The 12,500-nt window shown below is 39.2% G+C and overlaps 1 protein-coding gene across 7 annotated transcripts in view; it reads right to left on the bottom strand.

Annotated features, from left to right (window-relative positions):
* LOC144957872 (uncharacterized) overlaps positions 1-12,500 on the bottom strand; it is a 104,948-nt gene that overhangs the window by 49,758 nt on the left and 42,690 nt on the right. For all 7 annotated transcript variants that reach the window (XM_078889362.1, XM_078889366.1, XM_078889363.1 and 4 more), the window contains 3 exons: positions 11,700-11,798; positions 4,371-4,458; positions 2,204-2,266 (listed from right to left, as the gene is read on the bottom strand). In XM_078889362.1, coding sequence (XP_078745488.1) covers positions 2,204-2,266; positions 4,371-4,458; positions 11,700-11,798 — 250 coding nt within the window. The remainder of the gene's footprint in view (positions 1-2,203; positions 2,267-4,370; positions 4,459-11,699; positions 11,799-12,500) is intronic.

The raw sequence follows: 12,500 nt of genomic DNA, 5'->3' as shown, positions 1-12,500 counted from the left end.
AATACAACAGTTGCTTATAAAAATGGATTGATTAACTAATTAACAGTTTAAGTCATAATGCTATGTTTTCCTGATTTTGAGGGCTTGTTAGTAAGAATTTTTGGTCAATTCTACACATGCAAAGATAGCATTGTGTCAAAAAAAAGATATAAAGTGGAAAAATAAAATACCCATGAAATTTAGATGGTCTAAAAATCAGAGAAAAAATTAACACAAGAGAACTCCCTTAAACTCCCATCAAGACAGAAGGTCTAAAAAGCAGAGAAAAACACAAGAGAACTCCCTAAAACTCCCATCAAGACAGAAGGTCTAAAAAGCAGAGAAAAACACAAGAGAACTCCCTAAAACTCCCATCAAGACAGAAGGTTTAAAAAGCAGAGAAAAACACAAGAGAACTCCCTAAAACTCCCATCAAGACAGAAGGTCTAAAAAGCAGAGAAAAACACAAGAGAACTCCCTAAAACTCCCATCAAGACAGAAGGTCTAAAAAGCAGAGAAAAACACAAGAGAACTCCCTAAAACTCCCATCAAGACAGAAGGTCTAAAAAGCAGAGAAAAACACAAGAGAACTCCCTAAAACTCCCATCAAGACAGAAGGTCTAAAAAGCAGAGAAAAACACAAGAGAACTCCCTAAAACTCCCATCAAGACAGAAGGTCTAAAAAGCAGAGAAAAACACAAGAGAACTCCCTAAAACTCCCATCAAGACAGAAGGTCTAAAAAGCAGAGAAAAACACAAGAGAACTCCCTGAAACTCCCATCAAGACAGAAGGTCTAAAAAGCAGAGAAAAACACAAGAGAACTCCCTAAAACTCCCATCAAGACAGAAGGTCTAAAAAGCAGAGAAAAACACAAGAGAACTCCCTAAAACTCCCATCAAGACAGAAGGTCTAAAAATCAGAGAAAAAATTAACACAAGAGAACTCCCTTAAACTCCCATCAAGACAGAAGCATTTCCCAAAGGGATTCGTGCAAATCAATTAAATGAGATATGATTTACCAGGGATCTGAACAACTAAAATAAATAAATAAATAGATAAATAAATAAATAAATAAATAAATAAATAAATAGATAAATAAATAAATAAATAAATAAATAAATAAATAAATAAATAAACAAATCAATAAATGAACTACCAATCCAATTGATAGATCAGTGTTGTTTCTGAAAAGCCACCAATAAAGTCATGATGATTATGCAAACCTGTAAAAAGCTCAAATTTTCAAAAAAAATGGGTACAAAACTGCTGTTGAAATTAGTTTCTTTCGACAGTTTGACTTTAAAAATCCAAAATATCTCCTTTTCTTACAGAAAAGAACATTACAGCTGTGCGTTTTTGTTTGTTTCTTTTTGAGGGGTGAGATGGGTGGGGGGGGGGGGGGGGGGGGGGTGCTACACTTACTAAAACAAACAAAGCAAATCATTTTCTCAATAAAAATCACTCAGCTTAATCAGCAAATGCATCCCACCCAATTCCCAATGTGTGCAATTAATTCGTTTCAAGCCGAGGTGAGATAGAAAGGGAAAATTGAATTTAAATCCAAATATCCAAATACTAAAAGTTGAATTTTTGGAAGCTTAAAAAACTAAATTCATGAATCAATTTATGACTCCTATTTAATGTTGGCATCTTGTCAACCAAGGTGTAATATCAGATAAAGGTGCCTAAATGAGTCAATAAAATGGAGATAAAGACAAAGGGAGTAAATCGGACTCATGAATGAACAACACAAAATAGACGACACTTCGGCCTTTGGCCTTTCTCAAGTAAATACAAAATACATATATATTTATATTAGATTGAAATTTAACATAAATATATATGTATTTTGTGTTTACTTGAGAAAGGCCAAAGGCCGAAACGTCGTCTATTTTGTATTGTTAATTCATGAGTCAGATTTACTCCCTTTATCGTAATCTCCAATATCAGATAAACTCACTCAATCCTAGAGTTTTTAGCTACTTTTCAAAATTGAAAAAAAATGTATTAAAAATGAGCATGTGCATAGATAGTTTTATTCAACTACCATTAACATGTAAACACTAAAAACATGAGCTTTGATACTACGCCTATAATTTGTCTCATAAAAATGTAATAATAAGTAGGCATGGGGTAAAAAAAAGTAACCCGAAAAACTACGGATATAGTCGGGTGTTAGGGTTGAGTGAGTTTTAAGCACAATTGTAGCCCAATATGACTCACCACTGTCAGCACTGTCTGTACCCCTCTTTGGTGTTTCTCGACCTGACCCGTCTGATTCACTAACTGGAAAACAGGAAAACAAGCATTGAGAAATATTTAACATCAGTGATTCCAATGCCCAAGTTTTTAAAAAAGATGGAAGGGAAATTGTCGGGAGTCAGACAGCAGCCACTTAAGGCCCCCATCAGAGTCCAGACAGCAGTAGTAGTAGTAGTAGTAGTAGTAGTAGTAGTAGTAGTAGTAGTAGTAGTAGTAGTAGTAGTAGTAGTAGTAGTAGTAGTAGTAGTATCGTTCGGCTACACTTCTATGTTCAAGGTATCAATCCGGGTCCGGAAGTCATCATCACATTTGTTGATGGTTTCAAATCCCCCTTCCAGTTTTGTCTCTGGGCAATCTAGTACGAGGTGGTTTGCATCTTGTGGTGATTGGTTGCACTTTGGGCATGTTGGTGATTCTTGGAGCCCCCATTTGTGCATGTTGGCAGCTGTTCTTGTATGTTTTGACCGTACAGCAAAGCCCCTGAAGGATTTGTAGATAACGATTTGAGAGGATCAAAAATTCTATGTCCTGTGCGGCTTTTGGCACTTTTTTATTTTCCACTTTAGTACTCTGAGACACTTTATCGTCTCATTTATCATCGGCTATGTGGTCTTGTGGTATGACACTCGCTTTTGGATCGGAAGGTCCAGGGTTCGAGCCTCACACTCGGCTCATAGTTGAGTCCTTGGAGAAGGCTCTTTACTCACATTCTCTCACCGTACTCATGAATAAAATGAGTACCTGGACGTTAACAGCGTTGTCTTTGTCCGAAAAATTGTAATATCGCCTAACAGGCGTCATGTCCCGTCCTACATGTTAAATGTTGCTGTTGACCAGGGACCCCTTGTAAAGCGCTTTGAGCACATTTAGTGGATATTGCGCTATATAAAGCTCAATTTTTTATTTTTTTTTATGTCCTGAGAGTATATCATCAACTTGCAGACAATAATAATAATAACATGGGTTTTTAAATCAAACCTCATTTTACACCCAAAACATGATAATTAAAGGCAAAGTTTTGAAGAGAAAAGAGGGGATTTAGCCTTGAAAAAAAATATTTTTCACTTTGCATTTTTTCATTTAATTATCATTTCACAAATCATGGAAAATCCATAACTAATAACGATATTCTGCTTTCAGCATTTTGGATTTTGGTTTTAAAAACGGATGACTGGAGGCACTCAATATAAACATTTTGATGGCTAACTAGATCAAAAGATTACATGAGATATAATATTTACCATGTATAGATAGTATGCGCTTGGCTAAAAGCTCACAACATTGCCATCCGGAAGTCTAATGGATCAACACAAAAAACTATGTGTAACCTTAAATGGTTTATAGTCTGGTTAATACAGTTCAGTGAGAATTACTCATAAATGTGGATGGTAAAAAAGCAATAACAAAGACCCGAGTGACGTCAACTTCATTTATATCTATATAAAGGTGATAAAAGTTATTTAAATTCTCCTGTTCACAAAGCAGAAGGTGGATGGATAATCTAATTCAGAAGGAAAGCCAGTGCCCTATCCTATCAAGATGGTGGAAAGAAATTTGTTTCTGCACTTCATACCACGAGAGAGAAAAAGGCAAAAAAAAAAAAAATATATGAAAAGGTGCATTCAATTAGAAAAACTAAATCAGTGCTGATGGTGACAAAAAGGGAAAAAGGAGGAAAATTATGAATAGTTTTCTTTACGTAACATTTTTACTTCAGTAACCCCCACTTTTAGAGCCATTGAGATGATGAACTACTCTAGCTATCTTCTGGATAGTGGGAAAACTGCACCACTTTGTTCCACCACACATCAAATCTCTCAAAGCCAGAAAATTTGATTGAGGAAAATGTCATTTTTCAAAGGAGGAAATTCCTTCTCTGACACAAAAATTGCGGATTTCTGCGGATCTGAGGAAAGCCATCAGCACTGCTAAATAAAAAGTAGGCATTACAAAATGGCTTAATTGAAGCAATGTCTGACAAGCTACATTCATGACTAAAGAGAGAACGATTCAATCAACAAACTTGGCTGGCCGGGTCATTACTGATGGTCTTGTCTTATTCTTTATCTTCTAGTTCAGTTAACAAGTTACATCTAGTGTATTCGATAATGATTTTACATATATTTACCTGAACTGTGTTCAATAGAGGCGATATTATCAGGCTCACTGTCAGCTTCTGACTTGTGGGAGTCTTTCAGTTGATCCATGGCAGTATCCTGTGACAAATTATCAATAGAAATAATTGGACATTCATTTCAACGTGCCTGATGTTTTTGGTTCTTACAACTAAATTATCAAACAATGGACGCTTGTCTAAATATCAGGAACGATAAATAACAATAGAAATAATTGGACATTCATTTCAACGTGCCTGATGTTTTTGGTTCTTACAACTAAATTATCAAACAATGGACTCTTGTCTAAATATCAGGAACGATAAATAACAATAGAAATAATTGGACATTCATTTTAACGTGCCTGATATTTTTGGTTCTTACAACTAAATTTATAAAACAATGGACGCTTGTCTAAATATCAGTAACAATAGAAATAATTGGACATTCATTTCAAAGTGCCTGATGTGATTGATTCTTACAAATAAATTATAAAGCAATGGACACTTGTCTATAACAATGAGATTTGTGATGCCATCAATTTGGGAATTAAAAAATATGTGGACTGTAGGTCTGAAGCTGTATTATGTCAGGAATTGAAAAACATAGAAAATCAGTTTGAATCTGGGACTTGTCAAAATGATCAAATTTCAGTTTTTGGTAGTTTTAGAAACTACAATTATTTTTCTATATAAATCTAACGTTACAGAAATTTGTAAAACTGACTCAAAACTGGCAGGTCATATTTAATATTACAATCTGATATGGGACCAAACACTCTGATATGGGACCAAACACTTTGATATGGGACCAAACACTCTGATATGGGACCAAACACTCTGATATGGGACCAAACACTCTGATATGGGACCAAACACTCTGATATGGGACCAAACACTCTGATATGGGACCAAACACTCTGATATGGGACCAAACACTCTGATATGGGACCAAATACTCTGATATGGGACCAAAACACTTGATATGGGACCAAACACTCTGATATGGGACCAAACACTCTGATATGGGACCAAACACTGATATGGGACCACACACTCTGATATGAGACCAAACACTCTGATATGGGACCAAACACTCTGATATGGGACCAAACACTCTGATATGGGACCAAACACTCTGATATGGGACCAAACACTCTGATATGGGACCAAACACTCTGATATGGGACCAAACACTCTGATATGGGACCACACACTCTGATATGAGACCACACACTCTGATATGGGACCAAACACTCTGATATGGGACCAAACACTCTGATATGGGACCAAACACTCTGATATGGGACCAAACACTCTGATATGGGACCAAACACTCTGATATGGGACCAAACACTCTGATGATATGGGACCAAACACTCTGATATGGGACCAAACACTCTGATATGGGACCAAACACTCTGATATGGGACCAAACACTCTGATATGGGACCAAAACACTCTGATATGGGACCAAACACTCTGATATGGGACCAAACACTCTGATATGGACCAAACACTCTGATATGGGACCAAACCAAACACCCCTGATATGGGACCAAACACTCTGATATGGGACCAAACACTCTGATATGGGACCAAACACTCTGATATGGGACCAACACTCTGATATGGGACCAAACACTCGATATGGAGACCAAACACTCTGATATGGGACCAAAACACTCTGATATGGGACCAAACACTCTGATATGGGACCAAACACTCTGATATGGGACCAAACACTCTGATATGGGACCAAAACACTCTGATATGGGACCAAACCACTCTGATAGATATGGGACCAAACACTCTGATATGATGGACCAAACACTCTGATATGGGACCAAACACTCTGATATGGGACCAAACACTCTGATATGGGACCAAACACTCTGATATGGTACCAAACACTCTGATATGGGACCAAACACTCTGATATGGGACCAAACACTCTGATATGATACCAAACAATCTGATATGGTACCAAACAATCTGATATGGGACCAAACACTCTGATATGGGACCAAGCACTCTGATATGGGACCAAACACTCTGATATGGGACCAAACACTCTGATATGGTACCAAACACTCTGATATGGGACCAAACACTCTGATATGGGACCACACACTCTGATATGAGACCAAACACTCTGATATGATATGGGACCAAACACTCTGATATGGGACCAAACACTCTGATATGGGACCAAACACTCTGATATGGGACCAAATACTCTGATATAGGACCAAACACTCTGATATGGGACCAAACACTCTGATATGGGACCAACACACTCTGAATTTATATGGGACCAAACACTCTGATTATGATATGGGACCAAACACTCTGATATGGGACCAAACACTCTGATATGATATGGGACCAAAACTCTGATATGGGACCAAACACTCTGATATGGGACCAAACATCTCTGATATGGGACCAAACACTCTGATATGGTACCAAACACTCTGATATGGTACCAAACACTCTGATATGGGACCAGATATGGGACCAAACACTCTGATATGGTACCAAACACTCTGATATGGGACCAAACACTCTGATATGGGACCAAACACTCTAATATGGGACCAAACACTCTGATATGGGACCAAACACTCTAATATGTACCAACACTCTGATATGGGACCAAAACACTCTGATATTGGGACCAAACACTCTGATATGATATGGGACCAAACACTCTGATATGGGACCAAACACTCTGATATGGGACCAAACACTCTGATATGGGACCAAATACTCTGATATGGACCAAACACTCTGATATGGGACCAAACACTCTGATATGGGACCAAACACTCTGATATGATATGGGACCAAACACTCTGATATGATATGGGAGCAAACACTCTGATATGATATGGGACCAAAACTCTGATATGGGACCAAACACTCTGATATGGGACACCCAAACACCTCTGATATGGTACCAAACACTCTGATATGGGACCAAACACTCTGATATGGGACCAAACACTCTGATATGGGACCAGATATGGGACCAAACACTCTGATATGGGACCAAACACTCTGATATGGTACCAAACACTCTGATATGGGACCAAACACTCTGATATGGGACCAAACACTCTGATATGGGACCAAACACTCTAATATGTTACCAAACACTCTGATATGGGACCAAACACTCTGATATGGGACCAAACACTCTGATATGATATGGGACCAAACACTCTGATATGGGACCAAACACTCTGATATGGGACCAAATACTCTGATATAGGACCAAACACTCTGATATGGGACCAAACACTCTGATATGGGACCAAACACTCTGATATGATATGGGACCAAACACTCTGATATGATATGGGACCAAACACTCTGATATGATATGGGACCAAACACTCTGATATGGGACCAAACACTCTGATATGGGACCAAACACTCTGATATGGGACCAAACACTCTGATATGGGACCAAACACTCTGATATGAGACCAAACACTCTGATATGGGACCAAACACTCTGATATGGGACCAAACACTCTGATATGGGACCAAACACTCTGATATGGGACCAAACACTCTGATATGGGACCAAACACTCTGATATGGGACCACACACTCTGATATGGACCAAACACTCTGATATGGGACCAAACACTCTGATATGGGACCAAACACTCTGATATGGGACCAAACACTCTGATATGGGACCAAACACTCTGATATGGGACCAAACACTCTGATATGGGACCAAACACTCTGATATGGGACCAAACACTCTGATATGATATGGGACCAAACACTCTGATTTGATATGGGACCAAACACTCTGATATGGGACCAAACACTCTGATATGGGACCAAACACTCTGATATGGGACCAGACACTCTGATATGGTACCAAACACTCTGATATGGGACCAAACACTCTGATACCAAACACTCTGATATGGGACCAGACACTCTGATATGGTACCAAACACTCTGATATGGGACCAAACACTCTGATATGGGACCAAACAATCTGATATGGTACCAAACACTCTGATATGGGACCAAACACTCTGATATGGGACCAAACACTCTGATATGGGACCAGATATGGGACCAAACACTCGTAGAATGAGGACCAAACACTCTGATATGGTACCAAACACTCTGATATGGGACCAAACACTCTGATATGGGACCAAACACTCTGATATGGGACCAAACACTCTATATGGGACCAAACACTCTGATATGGGACCAAACACTCTGATATGGGACCAAACACTCTGATATGGGACCAAACACTCTGATATGGACCAAACACTCTGATATGGGACCAAACACTCTTATATGGGACCAAACACTCTGATAAGGGACCAAACACTCTGATATGGACCAAACACTCTGATATGGGACCACAAACACTCTGATATGGCACACTCTGATATGGGACCAAACACTCTGATATGGGACCAAACACTCTGATATGACTATTGGGACCAAACACTCTGATATGGGACCAAACACTCTGATATGGGACCAAACACTCTGATATGGGACCAAACACTCTGATATGGGACCAAACACTCTGATATGGGACCAAACACTCTGATATGGGACCAAACACTCTGATATGGGACCAAACACTCTGATATGGGACCAAACACTCTGATATGGGACCAAACACTCTGATATGGGACCAAACACTCTGATATGGGACCAAACACTCTGATATGGGACCAAACACTCTGATATGGGACCAAAACTCGATATGGACCAAACACTCTGATATGGGACCAAACACTCTGATATGGGACCAAACACTCTGATATGATATGGGACCAAACACTCTGATATGGGACCAAACACTCTGATATGGGACCAAACACTCTGATATGGGACCAAACACTCTGATATGGGACCAAACACTCTGATATGGGACCAAACACTCTGATATGGGACCAAGCACTCTGATATGGGACCAAACACTCTGATATGGACCAAACACTCTGATGGACCATGATATGGGACCAAACACTCTGATATGGGACCAAACACTCTGATATGGGACCAAACACTCTGATATGGGACCAAACACTCTGATATGGGACCAAACACTCTGATATGGGACCAAACACTCTGATATGGGACCAAACACTCTGATATGGGACCAAACACTCTGATATGGGACCAAACACTCTGATATGATAGGACCAAACACTCTGATATGGGACCAAACACTCTTATATGGGACCAAACACTCTGATAGGACCAATACTCTGATTGGACCAAACACTCTGATATGGGACCAAACACTCTGATATGGGACCAAACACTCTGATATGGGACCAAACACTCTGATATGGGACCAAACACTCTGATATGGGACCAAACACTCTGATATGGGACCAAACACTCTGATATGGGACCAAACACTCTGATATGGGACCAAACACTCTGATATGGGACCAAACACTCTGATATGGGACCAAACACTCTGATATGGGACCAAACACTCTGATATGATGGACCAAACACTCTGATATGGGACCAAACACTCTGATATGGGACCAAACACTCTGATATGGGACCAAACACTCTGATATGGGACCAAACACTCTGATATGGGACCAAACACTCTGATATGGGACCAAACACTCTGATATGGGACCAACACTCTGATATGGACCAAACACTCTGATATGGGACCAAACACTCTGATATGGGACCAAACACTCTGATATGGGACCAACAACACTCTGATATGGGACCAAACACTCTGATATGGGACCAAACACTCTGATATGGGACCAAACACTCTAGATATGGGACCAAACACTCTGATATGGTACCAAACACTCTGATATGGGACCAAACACTCTGATATGGGACCAAACACTCTGATATGGGACCAAACACTCTGATATGGGACCAAACACTCTGATATGGGACCAAACACTCTGATATGGACCAAACACTCTGATATGGGACCAACAACTCTGATATGGGACCAAACACTCTGATATGGACCAATATGGGACCAAACACTCTGATATGGGACCAAACACTCTGATATGGTACCAAACACTCTGATATGGGACCAAACACTCTGATATGGGACCAAACACTCTGATATGGGACCAAACACTCTATATGGACCAAACACTCTGATATGGGACCAAACACTCTGATATGGGACCAAACACTCTGATATGGGACCAAACTCTGATATGGACCAACACTCTGATATGGGACCAAACACTCTGATATGGGACCAAACACTCTGATATGGGACCAAACACTCTGATATGGGACCAAACACTCTGATATGGACCAAACACTTATATGGACCAAACACTCTGATATGGGACCAAACACTCTGATATGGACCAACACTCTGATATGGACCAAACACTCTGATATGGGACCAAACACTCTGATATGGACCAAACACTCTGATATGGGACCAAACACTCTGATATGGGACCAAACACTCTGATATGGACCAAACACTCTGATATGGGACCAAACACTCTGATATGGGACCAAACACTCTGATATGATATGGGACCAAACACTCTGATATGGGACCAAACACTCTGATATGATATGGGACCAAATACTCTGATATGGGACCAAACACTCTGATATGGGACCAAACACTCTGATATGATATGGGACCAAACACTCTGATATGGGACCAAACGAATGGTTGAATTTTATGGACCAAAAATGCAAAACTCTGATATGATATGGGACCAAACACTCTGATATGATATGGGACCAAACACTCTGATATGATATGGGAGCAAACACTCTGATATGATATGGGACCAAATACTCTGATATGGGACCAAATACTCTGATATGGGACCAAACACTCTGATATGATATGGGACCAAACAAACAAACGGAATGGTTGAATTTTTTGTACCCAAAAATGCAAAGGTATGAAATAAAACAATCTGACTAATCATACTTTTGTACGAATCAACCAACAGATGAATTTTACGTTGTTGGAAATTAAAAATGGCAGCTCCAGAGGGTGTAACCATATCTGGCACCTATGGAAAATTCTGGAGACACGCCACACGTTTGGAGACATCCACACTTCCAAGATTATTTTAATTTGACATCGAAAATGATGCAGTTTAAGGCATATTTCAAACACAATATGGTTTAACTATCAGAAAATATTTTCATCCACTTGCCGAATGAAAACAAATTTGAAATGTAGATTTCATGAGAGAGAAATAAAAATCTGTGAAAACTAAAAATAAGTAAGTAAGCAAACAGTAAGATATTTTTTTAAAAAGAGGAAAAGAATATCATATCTTCCATTAAACTTACTGAAACCCCAGCCATTGCTAAGGCATATTTCTTCTGTAGCTCTTTCAATTCATCCTCCTGTTGAAGAAAACTGGCTTCTAAGGACATTGCAGCAGATGACTGTGGAATAAGGTGAAACCAACATTCAATCACTTTTAATATGATTCTGGAGATATAACAATGCATTCAATTACTATAGATTGTTTGTTTGTTTGTTTTTAGGTGTTTCACGGCGCTTTCGACACTAGTTAGGTCATTTAAGCGCCCGTTTCTGTCTTTTATCAATTTTTATCGGCCTTGAGGGGCCATAGCTGCTCAAAACGTGTACTGTTGTAATAAAATCTTTATAAAATCATAATATTTACATGTCTGTTGTTTAAAAAATGTTTATTTATAATTTCTGCAGGTGTTCACATTCCTGCAGGTACTTTATAATTGTAAGCGGATCGACCGACTGGAACAGAGACTTCAAGTCCCTGTTTTCATAATGTTGTGACCTTATTTGTTCTAACTCTGAACATTCAATTAGAGGTCACAGTTACATCTTATTGATTAAGTGTATTCTGAACACACAATTTCTTCTTCTTCTTCTTGTGGAAACCTCCAATATTGTCGAGGATCACTCCACAGTTTGTAGGGTATTACATTTTAAACTTGTTAAAACACTGCACATACTGCTAATACAAAGTACATAGATTAAAATGTCACGTTGTGAGCTCTAGCAATCGCGTGAAGGCATGTTGGCAACCGTTTTCAGCCACTTCAGCTGGGAGGCTATTCCATAGTCGGGCGGTGGAAGGGAAAAACGGATACAGATGGGCC

The sequence above is a fragment of the Berghia stephanieae genome, chromosome 12 (genome assembly GCF_034508935.2).
Source record: "Berghia stephanieae isolate SIO BIC M18660-M18661 chromosome 12, UCSD_Bste_1.3, whole genome shotgun sequence".
Classification (NCBI taxonomy): Eukaryota; Metazoa; Mollusca; class Gastropoda; order Nudibranchia; family Aeolidiidae; genus Berghia; species Berghia stephanieae.
This window is presented reverse-complemented; position numbering and strand designations above follow the sequence as displayed.